Source organism: Eschscholzia californica, unplaced genomic scaffold (assembly GCF_041429995.1).
Source record: "Eschscholzia californica isolate CP2 unplaced genomic scaffold, dmEscCali1.0.p SCAF_1, whole genome shotgun sequence".
Lineage (NCBI taxonomy): Eukaryota > Viridiplantae > Streptophyta > Magnoliopsida > Ranunculales > Papaveraceae > Eschscholzia > Eschscholzia californica.
The window spans coordinates 86,329,044-86,355,027 of NW_028238198.1; the positions used below are offsets into that span (position 1 = coordinate 86,329,044).

The 25,984-nt window shown below is 36.1% G+C and overlaps 3 protein-coding genes, 1 long non-coding RNA gene, 1 other non-coding gene and 1 pseudogene across 6 annotated transcripts; 2 read left to right on the forward strand and 4 right to left on the reverse strand.

The window, feature by feature from the left end:
* Positions 1–542: 542 nt before the first annotated feature.
* On the reverse strand, positions 543–1,589 carry LOC147570564 (uncharacterized). The gene is made up of 2 exons (XR_015231449.1): positions 787–1,589; positions 543–712 (listed from the first exon to the last, which is right to left on the reverse strand). It is a non-coding gene; the product is annotated as an uncharacterized LOC147570564 (long non-coding RNA).
* A 7,824-nt stretch (positions 1,590–9,413) lies between these two features.
* On the reverse strand, positions 9,414–12,986 carry LOC147570565 (uncharacterized). The gene is made up of 7 exons (XM_086672742.1): positions 12,539–12,986; positions 11,376–11,946; positions 11,114–11,248; positions 10,796–10,852; positions 10,610–10,675; positions 10,074–10,130; positions 9,414–9,949 (listed from the first exon to the last, which is right to left on the reverse strand). Exons 1-7 carry the CDS (start codon positions 12,664–12,666, stop codon positions 9,830–9,832), a joined length of 1,134 nt encoding a protein of 377 aa, XP_086528868.1. The 5' UTR covers positions 12,667–12,986; the 3' UTR covers positions 9,414–9,829.
* A 4,033-nt stretch (positions 12,987–17,019) lies between these two features.
* On the forward strand, positions 17,020–19,810 carry LOC147570566 (mitogen-activated protein kinase homolog NTF3-like). The gene is made up of 3 exons (XM_086657123.1): positions 17,020–17,955; positions 18,221–18,647; positions 18,781–19,810. The coding sequence occupies exons 2-3, from the start codon at positions 18,225–18,227 to the stop codon at positions 19,468–19,470; spliced, it is 1,113 nt and encodes a 370-aa protein (XP_086513249.1). The 5' UTR covers positions 17,020–17,955; positions 18,221–18,224; the 3' UTR covers positions 19,471–19,810.
* A 1,068-nt stretch (positions 19,811–20,878) lies between these two features.
* On the reverse strand, positions 20,879–21,748 carry LOC147570567 (F-box protein At5g62510-like). Its single transcript, XM_086664647.1, has one exon. The coding sequence runs from the start codon at positions 21,746–21,748 to the stop codon at positions 20,879–20,881; it is 870 nt and encodes a 289-aa protein (XP_086520773.1).
* Positions 21,749–22,627: 879 nt separating this feature from the next.
* Positions 22,628–24,515, reverse strand: LOC147570568 (pentatricopeptide repeat-containing protein At4g21065 pseudogene; annotated as a pseudogene). The gene has a single exon (XR_015239341.1). The product of XR_015239341.1 is annotated as a pentatricopeptide repeat-containing protein At4g21065 pseudogene (transcript).
* TRNAY-GUA (transfer RNA tyrosine (anticodon GUA)) lies at positions 22,645–22,731 on the forward strand. Its single transcript is given in 2 exon segments — positions 22,645–22,681; positions 22,696–22,731. It is a non-coding gene; the product is annotated as a tRNA-Tyr (tRNA).
* Positions 24,516–25,984: the final 1,469 nt, after the last annotated feature.

A 25,984-nucleotide genomic window follows, 5' to 3' on the forward strand; every position in this document is an offset into this window, starting at 1 on the left:
TAATAAACTTGGTTGATAATATTCTCTGATCTGAATAACAAGGACAGACCTGACTTCCTTTTATAGGAACTTATAAACTTCTAGATAGACTCAAATTAGGATTCCTAAATATCAAAGATACTCAAACATAGAAACTTCTAAACCTAGACTTAGTAGGAAATACTAAAACATGGAAACTCCTAAACTCTAACCCTAATGGGCTCGGCCATAAGGCCCGCTAACTAGTTCGGCCGTGAGGCCCATCTTGATGGTCTCCATCACTAATATAGTTAAATACCATGTAGGTGGGTGTGAAGTTCCAAGTGGTATTTTGGTCGGGAGTGTAAGCCTAATATAGCTAAATAAATGGGAGTCATATACTAAAAATGTTTCTAACCGTGGAATTAGGACGGGGGTATTTTGATCAGAGATCGAGCATGTGAATCGCACGCCCCGCACATAACGGCTATTTGACGGAAAAACAGACTTTGAGGGTTAACGCCTAAACGAAAATGATTTTAGGGGTGTAGTCTTAATATAGCTAAATAAATGAGGGTCATCTACTAAAAAAAACCCTTATTTCATCTTTGATAATAATTCCACACAACTTTATTAGTAAATGATATGTTTTGTGTGGCTAAGCATAAATTTTGGTTATCCACACTACAACTTATAACCATGGTCATGGATTTACATTCAAGGGAAGATATATCAACAATGAAGTTCCAAAAACCTTAACTTTAATTAGCTAGAACCGTATCCAACCCATACTAATCATCCACCAAAACCACATTTAAAAAAAAAAACTCATTACTCAGAAAACCACTCTTAATTCACTTCATTGGTCTCTTTTAGAGGTTTTAATGAAGCAGAAGCTTTAGAAGACGAAGACGAAGACGAAGAAGAAGCAAGAGCAGAATACCTAGAAGAAAACCCGCGATTGAAATAATCTTCAGAATCTTGATCATCCCAATTTGAACCATTATCAAAATTCTGAGAGTAACTTAATGGATCATACTTGAACCCACCTTTTGGTTTTCTTGGCTTAATAATAGGTACAAGAACCGATTCTGAATTGGAACCAGAACTTCTCATTCCATTCATACAAGTACCACTAGTACTACTAGTGATCCTATTTCTCCTCCATGGGCATGGGAGTTTAAGCTTCAAGCAAGACCAGCATGAAATAGAACATTTAGTAATTTCATCTTTGTCTATGTTATTGGGAGATGGAATTTTCTCCATGAAAAGAGATAGCTAGTATTCAAAATTCAAAGGAAAAAATGATGAACAAGAGATTTTGCTAGTGAGTTTCTTCGCCATTTCTCGAATTACTAGTAGTAATTGTGTGGCACGTGCGAATGACTTGGATTCCATATGGGTCATTTTCCGTTTGTCCTTGGTGACCCATCAATATTCCTATAACATTATGTGGTTTGAAGTGCAAAGAAAAAAGGGGAAAGGACAATGATAAATTTCATTAAACAAAAAGGACAATGGTAATTCTTTTAAGAGATCAAGGGAACTTCTAGTTAATTTACCGTTGTAAGAGTTTGGGTTCAATGATCAGAAAAACAACTTTCATTTTTGTTTTTGCCATAAATGAAGACCCCATTAGGGATCTATCATTTTGAGGCTACCAATTTTAGGCATATTATTTTCTAATCCCTTTTATACATATCGTATTATTAAAGTAGTAACTCGTGACAAGAGTTTTCGACATTAGGTGAAGAGAATCCAATGCAATAATAACACAAAGATAAAATAACAAAAAACAATATAGATAGAGTATAAAACCAAATCAAACAAGGGAAAGTGTTTCTGTTTTTTTTCTAAGTTTTTTGTGTGTTTTGACAGGGTATTTGATTCTCTTAGCTCTTTTACTAAAAACAGTTCATGAAAAGTGAATGGTTGCCTGGTTGGTGGTGGACTGGTGGGTTCGGGTGGTTCAGTTGTGCCAAGAATCTATGGGGTACACCCCTAGACCTATGCTTGAGATGGTTAGGTCTTGGGGACAAATTTTGATAAGAAAACCCAATGGCCAGATTTCTTTCTTTTTTTTAGATTTCGACTACGATCTGATCTACGTTAGTCATTACAAGGTATTGATGCATCATGAAGACGTAATGAGCACGACAACTACCTAATTTAAACCACAAATGAAAGAGGCCTAAAGCCCAACAACAAGAAAGAGGCCTAAAGCCCGACAAATTTAATACATTATTTACTTTATTTATAGCATAAATTACATGAGATAAATCTTTGATAGCAAACTGCTTACACCGAGGCTCGATCTCACTACCTCATGGGTTTAAGAGGGGTGCCCAATCATTGCACCAAAGGTTGGTGGACAATGGCTACATGTTATTGATCAAAGTTTTTTTTTTTTTGTTGAAAATGTTATTGATCAAAGTTAGTTGATTGATCAATTTTGGTCTAAAGGGGATATGATAAGGACACCGAATTTCTTTCCTCACGGATTCTTAATGTGATTTATGAAAGCTTTGTTATGTTACCTTATTAAGGATTCATAGTATGTAGACCATCAACTATTACAAAGATAGAGATATTGTCTTGTATCGATCTAACTTTTTTTTTTTTTTTTTTTAATATTTGTCTATCTGTATTTCGTTATTGAAGTTGTATATGGAAATCAACATACACAAAGTAGTATATTATTCATTTAACCCTCTTAATTAGTCTCTTACAAAGCTCCAAATTATCTAGTGGTTAAAAAATAGGGGCCGAACTGCGAGTCAGTCATGGTATGGGGTCGAATGGGAATTAACCCTTTGAGAACATATATGCCTTATCTTCCATCCATCCATCCATATATATAAGTCTCAAGTTGGGAAACCAAACATCATTAGAAACAAGCAACAGCCCCGCCGGCCGGGACTCAACGAGCAGTAAACAAATGGGGAGAGATCTGACCCACCGGCGACAACCATACTTTACCGACTGTATAAAATCTCCGTCCTGTTTCCCAGTACATGACGACTACTCTCGTATTCAAAATCGGAATAACGTAACTGTGGAAGCTAAGTACAGAATAATAAGCCAGAGATGGAGAAACCTTGTGAGAAGATTAGTGAGGAAAAGCAAGATTAGTATGCATAGTTCTAAGAGATTGAAGTTTCAATATGATGCTGTCAGTTACTCCAAGAACTTTGATGATGGTAGAAATTGCAGAGATAAAGAAGAAAAGGAAGAAGATTTAGTTAATTAATGATGTTATTTAGTTCAAATTTAATTTTTTTTTTATATCATCTTTGGGTTCTAATTGAATTCTTAAAGCTAATTAATTAAAATATTCTAGCTATTATGTAATCTTCTCTTGTATAGTTTCACTGTTAGCAACTAGTCCAACAATAGGGTTCTTTCTTTCACATTTTTGTTCTTTTATTTTCCATTTTCTTGCCTCGGAACGGAGTCGACCGGATCTGTTTTGCTTTTGATAAGAAATAAACTAGTATTCATTCAAAGAATATTTCAGATAATGGGCTCACAATTTAAACTTATAAAGTATTAGTATTTTAAATGGAACAATTTATAAGTAATTTTGAAGAATCAAATCTGAGAGTTTAAAGAAACACCACTTATACTCTATATATAAATATATAGTATAATATAATTGTTACCATATGGTCAAATTATATGGGTTGACAGAAAGGGGAAGAGAATATTTGGGAGAAGTAATAGCCCCCCATTCAAGTGTGTCTTTCTCGTCTAAACAAAATGACAAGAAGACTGATTTTGACCATGACCTTCCACATGTTATGTTTTTTTTTTTTTTTTTATCAAAGTACCATCCATGATCCACCCCTTATAATGACATTCAATTCCATAGGCAAATTTTGTGGGGTGTTCAAGTTGAGAGGGGGCGCCATCAACCATAATGGAGGGCGCCTAAGGAACTTCTTAATGAAACTTGGGAGCAAGTTCAAAAGTCCCCCGCAGAAATAGCTTTAGAAAGTGGGCTGGACACTTATTCTCTAGTTTTTTTTTTTTTTTTGATGAGAGGAACATGGCATTACCAAAACCAAGCGTACAAAGAACAACCAAGAAACTAAAGCAAATCAGAAATAAACGAAGGTACAGAATTCCACACATATCTGCAAGCATTCCTTCTTCCCCATTTGGCAAGCGCGTCTGCAGGAGTATTGCATTCTCTAGGAATAAACGTGAAGATGATGCCCTCGAATTTATCTATAAGGATCTTTACTTGTTGCATAATCTTTACTGCTTGCCAGTGGAGTCCGACACTGTGACCGTTGATAAAATTTATCAAAGATTGATTATCGCTTTCTATATGAGCGTGAGTGATATCCAATTGTAATGCCCATTGGATACTGTAGAGGATGGCTAGGCTATCACATTCTTCCGCATTTTGGCATCGCACCGAGTCCGCTGCTGCTATAATGAAGGTGGACTCTTCATCTCTGATGATACATCCAATACCGGCCGGATCTGTAAAGTTGGTAAAAGAGGCGTCGACGTTCATCTTTAAGTATGGTGTCGATGGAGGTCTCCACGTGCGTTGCTTAGTGTTCTTCCTGCTTTTGTTAGTGGTAATCGTCTCAATCTTGAGAGGGGTGATAGTAGCATTATTAATTCTGTCAATAATTTGTCTCGGGTTTTGTTTGTTTGCATTAAAACAGTTTTCACAACGAGTTTTCCATATAAACCAAAGGATTTTGGCATATTGATTAGTGATTTCTTCGTTTAGGTCTTTCCATTGTTGAATCCATTGATCAGTAGATCTAATTTGATCTGTTCTAACCTGAAAATGAAACCAGATTGCTTTTGCAAACGTGCAGTGAAGCATAGCATGATCTAAAGTTTCGTTTTCATCACAGTTAATGCAAGAGTATGAGTTTCCAATGAATTTGCCTATTTTAGCTTTCACAGGTAAGCTATTAGTACAACACTTCCATAGAAATAGTTTAACTCGAGGGATAGTATTCATGTTCCATATAAAGAACCAGTCGGTTTGATCCTGCATTTGATTCGTGCTTTCTGTTCTCAAATAATTATACATAGATTTTATGGAATAGTTACCTGATTTTGTTAACGTCCACGTCGGTTTATCCTCTTGATTATTCTGAATATTAATGCTCAGTATTGCTCTGCAAACCTCATTATTAAAGCATTGCTGTAAAATCTGAAAATTCCAACTGTTATTAGTAATAAGCTGCGAAACCCAATTAAGGTTAGACCCACTTTGGTTGGTTATTGGAGGGGGGTGGTTCGGGATCCAAAAATCCTTCCAAATGTTAATATTATCACCTTTATTGATGTCCCAGAAAATCAGACTATCCATATGATTGTATTGCTTTGTAATCGATTTCCAGAGCCAGGAATGATTGGCTTTCGGAGGAGTGGGCTTATGAGTTTTGGGATAGTACTTACTTTTGAGGACGCGAACCCATGTGGCATTAGGATTATTGATCATGCGCCAGTTGATCTTGTTAAGGAAGGCCTGATTATCCAGAAGAGGGAGGCGAAGCCCAAGACCACCCATCTTCTTAGGTTTGCAAATAGCTGACCAGTTGATAGTATGGAAAGTTTTGGATTTTCCCCACCAGAAAGTCCTTTGGATGGACTCAATGCTGTTACATATGCCTTTCGGGATGGCAAAGCACTGCATTTGGTATCGGGAAACGGCCGCTGCGATAGTCGAAATGACTACCGAGCGACCAGCTTGAGAGAGGAGGTTAGTTTGCCATTTGGCAAGCTTGTTTTTAATTTGGGTGAGAAGAGATTGGAAGGCCGAGTTTTTGTTTCTGTCGATGAAGAGCTTAGTGCCAAGGTATTTGTCGCCGGTCGAGGATTGATGAACTTTAAGCTCCCGAATAATCATACGCTTGAATTTTGGGTGCGAGTTTTTAGAGAAGAAGATATTGGATTAAGAGTAGTTAATCATCTGACCCGACGCGTCGCTGAATTCTTTCAAAATGTTCTTGAGATTGTGAATATTATCAAGGGAATTTTGACCAAAGATAAGGCAGTCATCGGCAAAAGAATATGAGTGATGGTAAGATCTGAATTAACAATAGGGAAGCCGATAAAGGGGTTTTGGCTAGTCTGCTTAACAAGAAGACGGCTAAGACCTTCCATGGAGATCGCAAAGAGGAAAGGCGAAAGAGGGTCACCCTGTCTAATCCCCCGACTAATATTGAAAGTTAAACCGGGGCGTCCGTTTATCAGGACCGCCATGGAGCTAGTGTTGAGACAAGAACTAATGAGCTTAATCCAACTAGGGGAGAATCCCAGCATAAGCATAACTTTCTCCAGATACTGCCACTCAATGCGATCAAAAGCTTTGGACATATCGAGTTTAAGGCCGAAATAGCTTTTCGCTCCTTTAATTTTCTTATAGGAGTGAATTAGCTCTTGGCTTATTATGATATTGTCCGTGATTTGCCTACCAGAAACGTAAGCGGCTTGGAAGGGGGATATGATGTCTGTGAGAGTGGGTTTGAGCCTGTTAGCCAGAATTTTAGTAATGATTTTATAGGTAGTATTGAGAAGGCTTATAGGTCTATAATCTGCCGGAATTTGGGGTGTTTTAGTTTTGGGGATAAGGCAGATGTGAGTATGATTAGACATCGTAGGGAGAGTGGCTTCTCTGAAGAAGAGGGAAACCATCTGGATGAGATCATCTTTGACAGTATCCCAGTTGGCTTGGTAGAATAGGGGGGATACCCATCCGGGCCAGGAGCTGCTCCAGGTTTCAGAGAGAAAGTGGCTTTTCGGATTTCCTCTAGCTCAGGAATGGAGGTTAATATCTCATTTTGGGATTGGGAGATCTGCGGGTTGAAACACTCAATGAGATTGTTAGATAAAGTGGAGCCCACTGAAGAGGAGATATTTTGAAGGTGATTAGCAAAGACAGTGGCAATCTCCGCTTCATCATTGGTCCACGAGTTATCATCCAGTTTGATGGAATGAATTTGATTTTTACGATTTCTCGTGGTGGCTTTAGCATGGAAGTAATGAGTGTTTCTATCACCTAAGTTGATGTTGGCTATTCTCGATTTTTCTTTCCACAGGCTCTCTTGCTGGAGGAGGAGGGTTTCGATCAGGGTGAAGGTGGCTTTGAAACTATCAACATCATTAATGGATTGCAGTTGCTGAGTAAGGCTCTTGATGTTAGTGTCAATGTGGTCAAAGACCTCTTTATTCCATTTTGACAGTTTAATAGCCAGGGAGTTAAGTTTGGTTTGGATAGGAGAGGGGAAGGTAATCCAATTATTTTTGATGAATTGAGCACAAGTTGGATGGGACATCCACGTACGAATGAATTTGAACGGTTTACGGCCTAGGGGAGAGTTGGGTTTGGTAGAGAGAAAAATGGGGTGATGATCAGAACCAAGAGTCGGAAGATGGGTGAGTTTAGAGTGGGGGTAAGTGGTAAGCCAATTGTAATTCACTAACGCACGATCTAATCTCTCTTGGATAAGATTACCACTAAATTGTTTGTTAGACCAGGTGTAGGGGTTGCCCACAAATCCAATGTCCTGAAGACCCATAGCATTAATAGTGTGCTTATTGTGGATAATTGAGTTCTGAGAAACCTCTTTGCCACCTAGTTTTTCAGACTGGTCAAAAATGCAGTTCAAGTCACCTATTACAAGCCAGGGGGTATGAGGAGCAGGGGCTTGTTGGGCCAAGATATTCCAAGGTTTCATTTTATCTTTACTGTATGGGCTTCCGTAGAAGCCCGTTATATGGAAAAAGTTCTCCTTGACCGTGTGTGTACCTTGCACATGAATCATATTATGGTCAGAGTAGATAATCTTAATGTCAAATTGGGGAGACCAGTATAGTGCAAGCCCACCTGCTTTATTAATAGGGTCTATCACATACTTCTCATAAGTGCTAGCCAGATTAAGCAATTTGTCAAGATTTGTGTTAAGGCATTTGGTCTCAGACAGGAAAAGAAAGTCCAGGTGATTCTCTTTAATGAGTCTGATGAGGTGTTTACGATTCGCAAAATTACCACAACCACGGACGTTCCAGGCAAGTACAGAGATGTCCATGAATAGTAAGGATTCAAGTAACACAAAGACACTAGTACACACAATAAACACTGAACAGGAAAAAGACCAACCCGTGGCATCAACGAAAAAACCAAACAGTGAAGACAAGAAACAAAAAACACTAAATAAGGGAAAAACTAGAAACTAATAGACATTAGAAAATCAGGAGAGATGTGATTGAATATATAAGAAAGAGAGGGATGATGAGATATAATATGAATATAAAGGGACTTAGCAAACAAGACTAGTAAGAGAAGATTAACTAGTAATAACATACGGGTCTAGATGATGTGAACTTCTCCCAGCCCTATATGACACAAAACTAACATAGGGATCTAGATGATGTGAACTTCTCCTAGCCCTAAACACCAAAACTAAGAAACCTCATATATCACCACTAAGAAATTTAACATGCAAGATATAGAAATATAAGATCAGAAATGCATGATAAGGATAAAAACTAAGTACTATGATTCCTATGCGCAAATTAATATAAGGACTCTAAATAGAACAGAACCAAGAACTAGAGAGATAAGCTGAGGGAACTCCCTGATGTCTTTAGTTACAAGATGAAAAACCGACATCGAAGCAACGAAAAGGACAAGTAAGATTTGAAGGAAAAACAAGATCATACAACAAAACATCTAAAAAATTCAGCCAAGCTAAAGATCTAGAGAAACCAATCAACCACACCCTAAAGCAGTCAACCAAATAGTCTCCCAAAAGAGAGCCACCAAGAAACTAAACAGGCTCCTAGAAGTAGTAGACCAACCAAGTCAAGAAGACATGCATGCACAATAAAATTACTGTAGGAATAAAATTGAAGTAAAGGGTTAGGAGATTACTTCCCTGATAGACGAGGTGAGATGGTACTTCAGTGCTTCTTGCTGGATCCGTTATAGATTGGTTGTTGTCTCATGTGTCCTGATCCTGATTAGTATAACCCAGCTGATGAGAGATGTTAGGAGGTGGAAATGGTGTTGAGGATGGAATACACCAAAGAGGTTTATTGCTGGATCGGGCTTAAGTGTTTCCGATTTCAGATCTGGTTTTCTGAGATTAGGGTTTTATTGATAGTGAGAGAAAGGTATTTGCAACTGTGATAGTAAGAAATTAAAAGTTTATTCTCCAGAGGAATAAAGATGAGAAAGGATTTGGGTTTGTAGGATGAATTGGGGTAGGTTTGGAGAGATTTAGGTTAGATTTGGACTGGTTTGGTGTTGAAGGAGAAAGGAAGAAAGGGAAAAAAACGTGTTGATAAACATGACGTCACTTTGGATTCTCTAGTTGGAAGTCCCAAGTTTGATTCACAAAAAGTGAAAATCTACTCAAAGCAATGGAATAATTCGTGAGTAAACAAAGAAAAAGCACGTTATTAGTCGATTAAACTTGAAAATTGATGGATTCAACACCATCATATAATATAGTAAATGTTTACAGAGTCAAATTAATGGATCAAATTTGGTCTTCATTTTTACATATGACCAATCTTGCTCCACTTTAAATACAACATTTGATCTTTTAATTCATTTTCTACAAGAACACAATCTTTATAGTGAAACCACGAGATAAGTTCGATAACAAGTTAGTTTGCATTATCTGTCTTGAAATATTTCGACATTTCAACTTCAAGAAAGATCCTGCAAGCTAAATTTCTATGAGAAACCTTACATCTTCCATATCTTACATATCTTCAAATGTTTTGGACTCATCTTGACCGCCTTCATCTCGATCCGTCTCATATATTCCATTTAATATTGATATATAATTAAGTACTATATATAGAGGTTTAAGTCGTACTCCCACTAATTAAAATGAGGAGTTGACCAAGTAACTTCATCTACATTGGCATTGGTGATGTGTGATGTTGGCACTAAGCAAAGCCCTCTACTCCTCAAATCTTTGTTTTCCCTTGCGCTTGAATTCTGTTAATGAAAGAATGTTTTAAAGGGAAAACTTATACTAACATAAATGGAATCGACTTGAATAAAAAACTAGTTTTTTTTTTTGTTGAGGAGAATAAAAAACTAGCTAGTTGTGATTTCTTACCCCTTGCATTTTGATGTTGTTGCCTAATGATGACTTCAAGTAAGGCACACTTAACATCTAACATGAAAGAACGAAAAAAAACATATATTATACGCTTATGTGTATGTATTAATATATCAGTATTATCTGTATATCTCGCTAATAAGACGTCGTTGGATTACCACATTCCCCTAATCTCAGACTCTTCCGTCATGCCACTCCTTCCACCTTAATTAAACAACATAGTTTGAGTTGTCAATAGCTAGCTTTCTCATTCTCATTCGTGACTCGTTTAGGGTTTCAACTTTGACATATTGGTGGGTCTTTCGAATTTGCGACATATCATACGAAACCTCTCTGATCATGCAATATCATTAGCATTTTGGGTTGAAATGTTATACCAAAGTTTGAGCACACAACTTCTATACATTTTTTGTCCGACAACTATATGAAACCCTAAATTCCAACCAACCAATTTGAAACCCCCAACATTTGGAACAAGATCAAAATTTGCCAATAGATCCAGTAAGTGTCTAGAGAGTGAGGGAATAAAGTACCTGGATTTGTTCCTGGAGGGCTTTGATATACTCAATGGCTCCCATTAGCACTGAAGCTCTGTCAGTCTGAAAGTAAGTTCTCACATGACCCTCACTAAATCAATTAACAAATATATATACCACTATGCAAAGCCAATTCTAACTACTTCATTTATTAAATGGAATTAGGGCATACAATATATATACCTTCCCAAATGGATCAACCAGCCCTTGAAGAGTTGAAATTCTCTCTCTCAACTCCTCCTGCTCAATATAACTTCATCAATTATATATACGAAAGACGAATTCAACATGTCATGTACTTTAAAACAAGGTTAGTCTTATCGTTGGATTTTTTTTACAATGTTATTTATACGGGTTATATAGGCGTGTAGACCTTAGTAAATGCTTTAATATCGGAGGGTTCGGTGGTCTATAGTACATATGTAAATCTCTGACTTGTCATTTACACTCCGATTGCGTTCGGGACCTTTTTTATGTATAATACTAAAATTGAAGGCAGACCTTAGTGGGAGGTAAAGAGGATTGAGTCGACTCCATCCGTGGCTTCTTATTAGGCAAAGTTTTTTCCGTCGCTAAACCACTACTACTACCACCATAGCTGTTGTTGGATGATCTCTTTGTCATTTTCGGTACAACCTACATTAAAGAATAAGCAAAAGAAAATGAAATACAACTCAATCTTCATGTTTTTATTGTATTTAGTCCTACTAATACTATTGAAGGGAGATAGGAGAAGAAGAACCTTTAGGGTTTTAGTACTCACTTTACTAGTTTTGTTGTTGTTGTTGTTGTCATATTGATGGTCATGAAGATCAAATGATATACTTCCTTCAAATCTGCCAACATTATTATTGTGTGATGAAGATTGCTTGTTGTCAAAATTACTTCCACCATCTTTTGTAGATGAAAACGACGACGGTTTAGATGGAGCTAAAGCTTCAAAATAACTACCGTTATAAAGGTGATCTTGGAAATCTTGAATTTCTTCATCTTGGGTCGTGTAGCTTCTTGAGGCTAAATTCATGAATTCATCTTGATTCAAGAAGTTGTTATATATTAATGTTTCATCAATGAGCTGCTTTGTGGAAGAATCAACTACTAATGAGAGTTCCTTCTTGATTTTTGCTAAGTGGATTTCATCATTAGATGATAAGTAGTGATGATGATCCTTTGTGGTATTGGTGAAGTTAAAGCTATTGTTTTCGTCGGCGTCTTTAGTAGTACTATTAGCCCAATGAAGATCTAAGTGTAGACTTTGTTGATGATCAAGCATAGGAGTGTTGAGAGAAGATGATGAGACTAGATAATTAATATCATTCAAGTTACTATTATTCCTGCATATAATTAAATATAAACTCAAATTAATTAGGTAGAAAAATTAACACTAATATTGTTATATTGGATATATATAAAACCCAAACCCTAGTCTGGCTTATAAATTGAAATATAAACCCTAATGAGACCTTGTTTTCATAAGGACCCCACAGCAGGGCCTAACATCAAAATTATGCAGCTTAATGTTTTCAAATCCATAATGAACAAAACCCCAAGAACTAAATTCCAATATTTAGTTATCTAGATTGATAATTAATAATATTATTGGTAGGGAACAAAAAACTTGTCAATCAAGGAAGAAAATATCATACAAATTTAGTTTATATATATATAGGTTAAGAATTTAATAATTTGTTGCCTAGCTAATAATGATCCAAGCTTGCCGCTTGTTTGATTAGTAGTACACTAAGAAAAGAACAAATTCCAAAAAATTCTTGGAACAAATTAAGCAAACTATATATATATATATATAGAGGTTATGTGGGTTGACATTCATACTATATAGTTCAAGTGTGTATAAATAAAGGAAAAAATAAGAAGAAGAGAGAAGTCAGCTGCTAACTAATTAGCTAGGGTTTTAAAACAACTTACAGTTGTATGGGATTAATATTATGATTATTATTCCAAGTATTAGTAGTATAACTTCTTGAGTCTCCAACAAGTTGTTGTTGGAGGTGGTGGTGGTGGTGATTGAAGTTTGAAGAGTTGTGGTCGTCCATGATGATGATGAAGAATTCTTTAAATTAAAGAAGTGATGGATCAGTTGATGAGAATCCCAAGATCACTCACTAGCTAGGGAATATGAGGCAGTCAGTGACTTTATATAAAGAGATAGTACTTTCAGGTGACACCCCACAAACCTAGCTTCTTGCTTTTTTAGCTCTTTAGCTACTTTTCTACTTATAATTGGCCTATTATTTCACACTATCTACTCTTTCTAATTCCTCCTCCTCCTCTTCCTCCTCCTTATAGATAGATAGAGCCTTGACAACAAAGTAAGAAAGAGAAGAAAATAATTAACAAACCATCTAAATTACTCTTCTTTCTCTCTTTAGATGATGTTATATATATACCTAGAGCCAAAAACCTTTTTTATGATTAGAGAGTCATACAGTAGTGATTCATGATTGAATTATTTCTGCCTTGGATACCAAAGCTATATCTAATTAGGTTTTGATAGGAAGAGTTGAGGCACCCCAATGAGAAAATAAGAATGATTGGAGGATTCATTTTATAATTCTTCTCATTGTGTAAGCTCACAAAAATCATTATGTTTTTTTTTTTTGAGAAAACGAAGTAGATTCATTGAAGAAAGAAAAAACAAGGGTAGTCCGTAACGAAGCTAAACAAGCCCTGTAACAAACAAAAATCGAAAAGAATACGTGACTGTGAATCTCCAACAAATTGACTAAAATGTGTATTGCTTATCCATTTACTGTTCGAGGTCCAAAAATGAATCGTGGTATGTACCTTGACTATCATATTATCCACTAATTGTCAATGTCACTTTCTTCATCCAACATTTTGTGTACTCTCTTTAGACACATTGTCCAGATGATGGTTGGAGGTATACACAAATGAATGAAAGACTTTCTATCTGTAATCTTCTTAACTTTTCGTTGACTAAAAACTTCAGTAATGGTATGAACACTAGTGGATATAGGCTGATTAGGACACATTGCATCCATAACTAAGCTGTGAATGGGCATATCAGAAAAAGGCGAGAAGCGATTTCACAATTCAATGTATTGCAATACACTCAGCATCGAAGATTAGTACTTTCGTCCCCAACGTATAATATTTGGAGTGGGAGCGAGAAATACTATAGCAACACTCTCATAAGTGTATACAAATATACATATATACATATATATTTTGATCACGAAAAATAAACCTTATGAAGTTTTAGGGCATGTATAAAGATGTCGACACTTTCGAGAGGGAGAGAGAGAAATTAGAAAAATGCTAGATAACAAGAAAAACAGGGTTACTCTAAGCAGAAATTTTAAATGGTTTGTTGATTCACGTTTCCGATTATTCTGATCCATTGAAGCGCCAATCATGTAAGCAACATAAAATTTATGCGTGTTTTCGTTTTCTTGTTTCCGTTTGCATTACTCTAAAGATTATAATATAGAAAGAATGCAAAGAAAAGCTGGTTAAGGTGTCCTTTGTCAAAAGGGAGATAATATAATATAAGATCAGCCCTTTTTACAAAAAAGAAGACTATAAGATGATCCCCACAGAAGTTGTCCACGCCTGAGAGGGAAAAAAAGGTTATAGAAGAGAGTAAGAAATGGCATGGGCCAAGGTTGCTTTGCTTACCTCAACAAAAAAAAAAGGTTGCTTTGCTTTCTTATTTTCTAATGGCCTGGCAGTAGTAGCTATAGAGATGGACCTTAGATCTTTCAGAAGAAACCAAATATTAGTCCTTTGTTTGTTTTGTTATCTTTGATAACTATATGAAAAATGTTAGGAACAATAAGAGCTTTAGAGAGAAATATGTGAGAATAGTCACATATGGGAGAATGGGTAACTAGCAACCAAGAATATAAAGTATAAGTCCTCTCCACTCATTGCCAATTGGTTTTGAGTTGGATGACCACAAACTTAACAAAATCCTACTTGAATTATCGCGATTCGTGTTTTTAATGATTCTCACACGCGAGGGGGCGTGTGAGAATAGTCCCACATGGGAGAATGGCCATCCTAACGCCACACGTGAGGGGGATAGGTCCTCTCCACTAAACAACGATTCGAGACAAGACCCATATGATTTCTGTCAGAACCAATTTAGTTTTTCTTCTTCTCTAGCATTAGTCAAACACACACACATACTTATATATCAGTCTTTTGTAACGAATATGTTCATTTTTTTGTTAGAACACTAATTACGTGAATAATATCAGTCTTTTGTTAATAGAAGTCAATTAGTATAATAAGTATTCTAATGGCCAAAGTTGATGAAATTAGGTATTTACTGTTCATATACAATTAACAAATGAAATGATTTGAACAAAAAAAAAAGTATGTGAATTATTTAGGGTTTTTCTAATTAATGATTTGTTCAAAAGTTGAGGAAAAAACAAAAGTTAAAAGAGATGCTTACATGTTTTGAAGTGACATATATATATGTAAGCATTATTAACCTAATCGATAAGTTCTAATGTGGCAAAAGTTCTAATTATTAATTAAATGTTCATATATGAATCATTTGTCTAGGAAGAAAAAATTTCACTAGCAAAAGATACCACTTTATTTAGGGTTTCCTCTGAAAACAATGTACCTCAAAATCCATTGATTATCAAATTCTTTAAAAGGAAACCCTTACCAATCTTGGAGGCAAAGAGGTTATGGAAGAAAGTGTACATGATTTTGGTATCAAGTTGCTAATACACATTGAAGTGTGGTATCAAATTGGTCTACTTTTGGTGTGATATGTATTCGTATATATCTTTACATCTTGCATCGATCGACTTTTAAATTTTGAAATTCCATTAAATTGGATTATTGAGAATTGATGCCAGATACCAACTTCAATCAGGGGCGGACCCACATTGGGGCCTATGGGGTCACGTGCCCCCACGGCCCCAAAGTCAAAAAGCGCAATAACCTTAAATTATCAGAGTTTTATTGCTTAATATACCTATAATCGCACCAAGCAATCACTAATTAACGGCTGCCTTACTGGAGGTGTGCTAAGTTTACCACGGGATAGGTCATAGGTTTGAGCCCCACCATCATCCTTTTCTCGTTTGATTTTTCGAATAATTTCTTTGAGTGATTTTACAGGCGCCCTTTTAAGTGGCATTGAAGCCCATCTCAAAGGTAATTATTTGAGGGATGATTATGACGAAATGGGGGCATTAATAACACTTTGGAGCAACCTTTTTAAAATTACTCATTTGTTTTTGCTCCTATTATCTTTTGTGTTTATCATGTGACACTTTAAATTTTCTTTTTAAATCCAATTTTCTAATCAGATTTTCTTTTCGTAATATTCTTTTGCAAGTTCAAGTTTGACTTCTACTTTTGCTAATATTCATCCAACCTCTAATAACGTTATTTGTGTCCTCATATAACCCATATGCCCTCTTCATCTTTTAATTTTGTATATATTTTCTTACAATATACTTTTTAAATTCACTCCTATCTCTCTTCCACTCCTTCCTTAATTTCTTTACAACATATGGATTTGTGAAAAAGAATTTAATCAAAAAAATCGTAAATATTTGTTTTATATAATTTAAGTACACTGATTATTTATTTAGATTTCGTAGTCTAATTAGTTCAGAGCAATCTTATGACATATAGGGATCATTAACTTGAATTATTTTTTTAGTAATTTACTTATAACTAATTTCGGTAGAGATTCTTAATGATGCTCCCCAGTTTTTGTGGTTGATGACGGTATTTGCTTTTTTTTTACTATTTAACATAATCAAATGTGCCCCCACAAAGAGAACTTTCTGGGTCCGCCACTGACTTCAATTATTTAGAAATTCCAATTTTAGTAAACATGATTTTGTTTTTAGCTTATTTGAAGTCAATAGATTGGATATATTGTTCAAATAGATATTGGAAATTCTAGTAAATTGAGATTATGTGTTCATTAGCATGGGTCTTTTATATTGTCCAACTGAAATTTGAGTTAAATGTCATTAAGGTGATGTATATATACGTAATAGATTCATCAATAACACAACAATGAATCACATGTTAGATATTAGTAAATGACTTCTTAAGAAAAGGTAACAAAACAATCTTAAATGGACAAAAAGTGAAAAAGGAAACATGAAAGGGGAAAAAAGAACCAGTGTAAAAAGAGAAATTAAATACGGAAAAGGAGGCCACAATGAGAGGAATGACGAATATAGTTGTATTCAGAGTCCCGGATACATAGGGAAAAAAAGAACTCATGTAAAAGGAGAAATTACGTGAACACTTTGGTTAGGGTAAGTCTATAACAAGACCAAATACAAAGACATCTTGATGGATATAGTAGACAAGAGAGGCTTCGAAAATAGAACAAACAAAACTTCCTCATTATATAGATATGTAGAAAACTAGTGTTAGACTAATTGGATTGGTGGGGTGGGGTGGGGTGGGGTGGGGTGGGGTGGGGTGGAACCGTGGAAAGATCTGGTCCAGAGTCCCAATTCCCAAAACGTGAAGGAAAGAAAATGAGTTAACAACTAGTGAGTGGTAGTAAGTAGTTTTCTTGTTGATTTTGATTACTACTACTACTCTTTTCTCAAGAGGAATGGGGCCTAACTAGTTCCGTTCTAATTCTATCCAAACCCAAAACCATGAGAAAACAATTTCCCACGATTCCAATTACCTACTACAAATAGGTGGAACTAGATTTCGTAATCCGGTAAATGAATCTAGATGACTTGGCTTCATCTGAACCGACCAGTACGTTCGTTGTATGGGTTCATATCTAACTTTCTCTCTCTCTCTTTAAAATTTGCTCTTTCTAAAATTCGTCTGATCGTTACTAAAAAACGAATTTCCATTGATAGGAAATCTGAGGAATGGATAATATTTACTATTTTGAGATCTGGGTATTTAGATAATTCTGTCGGGAAACCGATAAAGGTGGATACTTTGTGGTAAGAGTTTTTGTTGGGGGGAAATTTTTAGGGTTCTTTTTTTTTTATTGGTAAGAGAAATGAGATCGACCCATGGTGGAAATTATTAAGATCTCAGAGAAAAGTATTAGAAATTTGAAAGAAGGGATTGAATAATCGTTAATTTGGGGAGATTTTATGATTATTAGAAGTGCAAAATACAACTTCAAGGTGACTGACTAATTGGGGGAAATTTCTGAGTGAATATAGAGTTGATCTTTGTGAAATTAGGGTTTGGGGAGTTTGAATTAGGAGGAATTTGAGACGATGTTAGACTTGATCTAGTTGCTGAAATTCATTGAGTTGTGTAAAAGTGGAAGCTTTCTTGTAGATTTTGAAAATCTGTTTAAGTGGCGTATCTAAACAAGTTATAAGGTAACCCTTTCTCTCTCTTACCCAATAGTTTATAATCAAAATTTGATGATGGGTATTTGTAATAAGTGATCCAATTTCCATTACATCAGAAACCCTAGAGATTAAGGTTATGATTCCTCTTACTTATATAATGGGTAGCCTATGTTTGAGTTTGAAAGAAGGGCATTGATCTTTCCTAGTGAGTAGTGTTTTTCTTTCTGTCTTATTAAGACCCTGTTTGTTTTTAATCCACATTGATGTTTGATGGGATTTTGATTTCTTATAGGAAAATGGCAACTTATGTTGAACCTCCAAATGGAACTGGCTCTGAAGGAAAGCATTACTATTCAATGTGGCAAACCATGTTTGAAATTGATAAGAAATACGTCCCGATCAAGCCAATTGGTAGAGGAGCTTACGGTATAGTTTGTTCTTCGGTTAACAGAGAAACAAATGAGAAAGTTGCTATTAAGAAGATTAATAATGCATTTGAGAATCGTATCGATGCACTTAGAACTTTACGAGAACTTAAGCTTCTTAGACATCTTCAACACCAAAATGTGATTGCTTTGAAAGATGTGATGATGCCTACCCATAGGAGAAGCTTCAAAGATGTTTATCTTGTTTATGAATTAATGGATACTGATCTTCATCAAATTATCAAATCATCTCAATCACTATCTAATGATCATTGCCAGTATTTTCTGTTCCAGGTATGCAAGTTTCTATCAAGGATATTAGTAATCTAGTTGTTGTAATGGTAAAGCAATTGAAATGAGTACTTTGTACGTTTTGCCGAATATTTGATCTAATGTAGGTACGAACATTAACATGTCTGAAATGCAGTTACTCCGGGGTTTGAAGTATCTTCACTCCGCAAATATTCTTCACCGAGACCTAAAGCCTGGAAACCTTCTTGTCAATGCAAACTGCGATCTAAAGATATGTGATTTTGGGTTAGCACGCACCAGTAGTGGGAAAGGTCAGTTTATGACAGAGTACGTTGTTACCCGTTGGTACCGGGCACCTGAACTCCTCCTATGCTGCGACAATTATGGCACGTCTATTGATGTCTGGTCCGTGGGTTGCATCTTTGCTGAGCTTCTTGGCCGAAAGCCCATATTCCCTGGTACTGAATGTCTTAACCAGCTCAAGTTGATAGTTAATGTCCTTGGTAGCCAAAGTGAAGCTGATCTTGAGTTCATCGACAACCCAAAAGCAAGGAGGTATATTAAATCACTCCCATATTCACCTAGGACCCCTTTGGGTCGTCTTTACCCGAATGCAAGTCCAGTAGCAATTGATCTATTACAGAGAATGCTCGTTTTTGATCCTTCTAAGCGAATTAGTGTACTAGAAGCTCTTCAACACCCTTACATGTCTCCACTGTATGACCCCAATGCCAACCCACCAGCGCAGGTCCCAATCGATCTCGACATAGAAGATGAAAAGTTGAGTGAAGAGACGATTAGGGAAATGATGTGGTCAGAAATGCTTAATTATCATCCGGAAGCTGCTTCGCCCAATAATGGATAGACCTGCCTGAATCTACGCTTATCGTCATCGACTTCTCTTCTTTCTCAGTTTTAGAAGGAGATATTCACGGTACGTCTATAGTTAGTACTTCCTTTTTCCCGTAAGTTATTATTGTATTTCCACTTACGGTTTCAAGAGTAGTAATGAATGGGTTTACTCTCAAAGGACATGGATTTGTAGAGTTGGAACTCAACTATAAGATGCTGATAATAGTCAGGATTGATTAAGTTAGTGTATATAGATGGGGTTGTGTTGTACTGATATGAGAAACTCTAATCTCACAGATTTTATATATTTTGTTGAAGAAGACAATGATAATAATCGATAATTTCCGTACTTCTCTTTTGGTAGCTTTAGTTTTTTTTTGCATTTGGTAGATATTATAACACGAAAAGGGTAAAATCCGATACACCTGTAACCACTGTGAGGTACCCACGGGCCACAACCACAATATAAGAAAAGAAAGTTATGAGGTAGAGAATGTGGTAGGAGGCCAAGGAAGAAAAACACAGTTGCATATGTATAACTTGATGACCCAAGTGGAGGTAAAATTATGAGATCCTCAAAAGATTAACTAACAAAAGTACTTGAATTGGGAGTCGCCTTTCGGTCTGATGACTAGCCAAACCACCGGCTCCTGTTACGTGAGAAGTGTATATGTACAGATGTACTCCTTTGTTGTATATGTAAGTTTTGTCATAAAAAGTGGGCAAATTTTATATTTATAAATAAAGCAATCTCTCAACAATTTACTTACATTGAATATAATCCATCAAAGATCTTCGAACGAAAAAACTGATAAATAAGACAAGTCAGTTTATACTCAGACTTAAAGATGCTTGAAAATAAAGATAGTTCCTCCGGATTCTAGTCATTAGAATAAGCAACACTAATTATTCAACTTTGGAATAGACAAAATACTTTCCACGAATGTTGTAAATGAAGAAGCAATATAAAGTTGTGAAGTCGAGATCCAAGATGGGATTTCTCCAATATCAAATTTGGTCCATATATTCTTCCTCCAATTGAAAGAATAAAGAGAGACATTCCGCTCGTGTAAATTCTTTAGGCCTTGCCAATCTTCACTATCATAAGTTCTTAAGACTATCTGATCAAATATCGTATGAAGATGAAGCGCTCGATACATCCCCACACAAAAAGGTAAGTTAATAGTCACTTCAAACCAATTTTTACTGCTAGTTGTGGTTGTATTCTCCATCTTTTCGTCATTAAATAACCATAACTTCACAACATAACTACTCATTTGAAATTGAAGAGCTACTCGTCCATCCACTTCCAATAAATCAACCCTTGGGTCAGGGGGATTTTCGAGGTCAGATAACCATGAATCTTCACAACGTTCCCTAGGCTGGTCAAGTATAAAATTAGGGACTGGAATACGTCTAAATTACTCACGTCCAACATCAAATGCGACTATGACAACAGGTTCGTCATCCCCATTACAGTGACTAAGTCCAAAACTACTCCAATATATAGTACCGTTCACGTAAACAGAAGGACTTGTGACGAAGTTTTCTGGGAATTCATCGATCCTTCTCCATCGAGCATTAGTGTTATTGTCGTTGACTGTGCCGTCTAATAGGGTTAAGACCTCACCAACTTGTTTAGAATTAGTTTGGCTCCACCATGTATAAACCAATTTGAGTTCATTAGTTGCTGGATCTAATCCTAGTTGAAAGTCTGTGCTGGTGAAACGTATGTTTCCCTTTTCATTTTCTTCCTTGAGTAACGGTGATATGAAGAAAGGTGATTCTTCTCTAGTACTGATATTATATAAACATGGATGATGGTTGAACTTTGAGTCAATAAAACAAATCAAACCATTAACGGAGTTTGTTATCTTATCTGGATAGAATGACAATGTGTTTGTTACAATACTTTCAATCGAAGCTGATGTTCTACTTGTTCCTCGTCCTCCTTCTCTATGACTTTGAATTTTACATGTCAATAAAGTAGTCATCTTCATATTAGAATAATCATCTTCGATTTTCTTATATGGTGGTTGAAGGATAATAAAGAGGCTAGGAGGGTTAAGTGTTTTTGATCTGGTAAGGTGTAAGTATTGAGCTTGTTGAATTAATGAATTCCATTGTTTAGAGATGGATTTGAAACGAACAAGTGACTTTGCTGGTAATCTGGTTAGTATCTCACATATTACTATATCTTCATCAAGAACAACACCACCACTAGTACTACTCTTGTTGTTGTTGTTGATGGTACTTGACTTGACAGGATAATTAATATCAGCAGCTTCCATCTTCATGTTATGAGCTGCTGCTGCTGCTGCAAGTAGTTCAAGAGATGAAGAGAGCAGTGAATTAAAGAAACTAGGGTTTATATAGTTAAGCTGGTTAGGGTACGTTTGTAGGAAGCTGAGGAAAGCTAGACCGCTTAATAGTTTTAAGAATGTCTAACTTCTTCTGCATAATAAGGAAAAGAAGAAGAAGAAAAAACAGAGTTTCTAAATTTTGGAAATTCTAATTTAAGCAGAGTTTCTTAATAATAATAATATGTTTCTAAAAATATTGTTACTATTTCAATCTGAAATTCTCAAATAAAATATCAGAAACTAATTTGTTAAGTGAAACTCGTGGGGAGTTTCACTTTTTTATTATGAAAATTATGGACCCTTAGCTCTCAGCTGGTAGAGCGGAGGAATGTAGTAGTGTGCAGATAAATCCTTAGGTCGCTGGTTTTGCATAATAAGAAAAAGAAGAATCCCAGCAACAAAAAACAGAGTTTCTAATTTTGGATTTTTTCTTATATTTACCAACGGTTGCGAAAAAGATTTCCCATTCTTGAAACTATCCTATCCCTAACCAACCCAATTTTCAACATACATTCTTTAGATCATAACCAAATGACAACCCTCTCATGTGCCTTCTTTCTAGGATGATGATGTTGAAATGCTTTCTCTTCTTCTTCAACATCAATCAGAACCTCCGAAAGTTTCGGAACATATCCTTTTATTTTTCAACTTATCTACAATTTCATCCATTTTTTTTAATCCAAGTCACCTGATATGAATTCATGGATCATTTTGGTTTATAATTAAGCCCTCCAACTTTCACTTTCTCACTACATTTCCCACTTAGGATTAGAGCTTTCAATATCCCTAGAATATATTATGTGTTGGTTAAAACATGACATAAACCGACCTTAGCTCAGTTGGTAGAGCGGAGGACTGTAGTAGTTTGCAGACAAATCCTTAGGTCGCTGGTTCGAATCCGGCAGGTCGGAAATTTTTTATTTTCTTCAACTCCAAGCCTACCTACTATTTATTTTTACCAGTAATCGTTACAAGAACATTTCCCATCCTTAAAGTGATGAAATCTACTCCTATCTCTAATCACAATTCTCCTCTCATATATTTTTGACATCATTTTCATAACCAAATGACAATCCTCACAAGATCTCAAGTTCTTGACGACCCGAATTTCAGAACCTGAATTCAACTTTATTAGCCCAAAAGCAACAGCAATCTTCTCACTGTGATGGTGTAATTGAAAAGCTTTCTCTTCATCCTCAATATCAAGCAAAACCTCCGAAAGTTTCGGAACATATCCTTCTAGTTTCAACTTATCTAAGATTCCATCCAGTCTTTTGTAGATCTCTCTCGAATCAGGATGACTTGTATCACCTGCTGTAAATTCATGGATCGTTTCGCTAACTTCAATCTTGCTAGATCCTTTTGGTTTTATAAGTCCGTTTCGACTCATTATCTGTCTAACTTTCGCTTTTTCACGCCATTTCCTGTTTGAAGCATAAACATTTTCGAGAAGAATGTAGCTTCCAGTGTCACTATAATCCATTTGAAGAAGTTTATCCGAAGATTGTTTCAGTAAGCGATTACTCCGTTCGATATCTCCATGAACTTTACAACCCCAAAGAAATGAACGCCAAAGAACAATGTCAGGTTCAATCGGCATAGTTTTAATAAAGTTTTCTGCATTCTCGAGTTTACCCATTCGAGCTAGTAGATCAACCATACAACCATAATGTTGAATTGTGGGTATTATTCCGTACTTCTTTTCGATTTGATTGAAATAAGAATAGCCATTTTTAATCCAACCAGCATTTCTACAAGCAGTCAAAACTGCAGTTATTGTCCTCTCATTGGGTCTTATTTCGAGTTCTTCCATTTCATCAAACAAATCAATGGCTTCTTTACATTTCCCATGGTTTGCTAAACCAGAAATCATGGCTGTCCATGTAAACACATCTCTATTTTTTATTTGGATCGAATCAAACACTTTTTTAGCATTTTCTATTGATCCACATTTTGCATACATATCAATTAGAGCAGTACTAATATTGGGTTTCGCTTCGATTCCACAGTTTTTAACAAATCGATGAAGTTTTTTTCCAACACCCAATGCCCCTGTTTCGGCACAAGCTCTAAGAACAGAAACAACAGTTGCTTCATTAGGTTTAATATTTTGCTCTTCCTCCATTCTTTTAAACAATTTCAAAGCTTCAATTGGGTGATCACTATCAACATATCCATTAATCAATGAAGTCCAAGAAACCACATCTCTGTTAGACATTTTCTCAAACACTTGACCCGCAGAGTTGAAATCTCTCCAAGATGAGTACATATGGATGAGAGAATTCTGTATAAATCTATCAAATTTAAGACCCATTTTGTAGATTTGTGAGTGAAACTGTTTACCCTCAAAGATTCTTCTTGTGTGAGTACAAGATTTGAGGAGGAAAGGGTAAGTGAAGTTATCTGGTTTTAGGGTTTGGTGTTCTTGATGTTGCATTGACATGAAAAGGAGTAGAGATTGATCTGGGTTATGTGATTTGGTGTTTGAGTAAGCTCTGATCATTGTGTTCCATATATATGAGTTTGGGTTTGGGTGAGAATTGAAGATTTGATGAGCATAAGTGAGATTTCCATTGATGGATAGGGCAGAGAAGGTGATGAGATTGTTAATGTTTTCATATTTTCTTGTTTTTATAATTAGGGCATGGATTTGCATAGCCTGGTTCATGGTGGTGATTTCCATCTTTAGCTACCGACTCTGAGAGAGAGAGATCCCTCAATTTTTATTCTAAGAGTTAATTCCTATATGGCCCCCTACTTTGTGACCAGCTTCCTTTATGGCCCCCTTTTTTTTCGTAAATTCAAATATGGCCCCCTATTTTCAGATAAATGTCATTACTACCCTTCTTAATTCTAAATTTAAAACAATAAAAAAAAATTATTTCCACCTCACCCCTCTCTCTCTCCACCTCATCTCTCCCTACACCCCATCTCTCCCTACACCTCACCCCTCTCTCTCTCTCTCTCTCTCTCCAATTCACCTCTCTCTCTCTCTCCAACTCTCTCTCTCCTACTCACCCCTTTCTTCTCCGGCAAGGTGGCCGGCCGGAAAATTTTCCCGGCGGCCACCTTCAAACTTCAAAAAAAAAAAAATTTCTCTCTCTCTCTAAATTTTTTTTTTTTTTTTAAAAATCTCACCACTCTCTCTCTCTCTCTAAAACTCCGGCGAAGGGGGTTTCCCTTCGCCGGAGATCTGTTCACGAACAGCTCTGTTCGTGAACAGATCTATTGTTCACGAACAGCAGCTCTGTTCGTGAACAGCAACTCTGTTCACGAACAGCAGCTCTGTTCGTGAACAGATCTGCTGTTCACGAACAGAGATGTTCACGAACAGAGCTGTTGTTCGTGAACAGATCTCCGGCGAAGGGAAACTCCCTTCGCCGGAGTTTTAGAGAGAGAGAGAGTGGTGAGATTTTTAAAAAAAATAAAAAAAATTTAGAGAGAGAGAGGAGAGAGAATTTTTTTTTTTTTTTTTTTAAGTTTGAAGGTGGCCGGCCGGAAATTTTCCGGCCGGCCACCTTGCCGGAGAAGAAAGGGGTGAGTAGGAGAGAGAGAGTTGGAGAGAGAGAGAGAGGTGAATTGGAGAGAGAGAGAGAGAGAGAGGGGTGAGGTGTAGGGAGAGATGAGGTGTAGGGAGAGATGAGGTGTAGGGAGAGAGGGGTGAGGTGGAAATAATTTTTTTTTATTGTTTTAAATTTAGAATTAAGAAGGGTAGTAATGACATTTATCTGAAAATAGGGGGCCATATTTGAATTTACGAAAAAAAGGGGGCCATAAAGGAAGCTGGTCACAAAGTAGGGGGCCATATAGGAATTAACTCTTATTCTAACGGTTAAACTCAAGTTAGCCCCCTTAATTTATGACAAATTAGAATGTTAGGGTCCATATTTGTCCAACTACAGAATTTGACCCCTAAATGGATCATTATGATAGTTCATTAGTCATTTTTCTTCTCTTTTACCGTTTATCTTTTCTTTTCAAACTCTTTTCTCTTCCTTCATCTTGTACTATTCACCTTCCAAAAATCCTCTCCCTCTCAAATAATAATGTTCGACTTAGTTTCTCGTTTTCCATACATCTAATGAACTATTGCATTACATTTTTTTTCAAACGTTTACTTTGGAGTTCAAGTTACTCCTATATTTAAAGAATATCAAAATCAAC

Bases quoted from the DNA above. Each gene is read 5' to 3' on its own strand.
- LOC147570565 (XM_086672742.1), bottom strand. From the start codon at position 12,666: ATGGACGACCACAACTCTTCAAACTTCAATCACCACCACCACCACCTC. The intron at 10,131-10,609 runs GTACTTTATTCC...CTTTCATGTTAG, and splicing joins CCCTCCAGGAACAAATCCAG to ATGTTAAGTGTGCCTTACTT. The intron at 9,950-10,073 runs GTAAGAAATCAC...TTTCATTAACAG, and splicing joins ACAACATCAAAATGCAAGGG to AATTCAAGCGCAAGGGAAAA.
- LOC147570566 (XM_086657123.1), top strand. From the start codon at position 18,225: ATGGCAACTTATGTTGAACCTCCAAATGGAACTGGCTCTGAAGGAAAG. The intron at 18,648-18,780 runs GTATGCAAGTTT...TCTGAAATGCAG, and splicing joins GCCAGTATTTTCTGTTCCAG to TTACTCCGGGGTTTGAAGTA.
- LOC147570567 (XM_086664647.1), bottom strand. From the start codon at position 21,748: ATGGAAGCTGCTGATATTAATTATCCTGTCAAGTCAAGTACCATCAAC.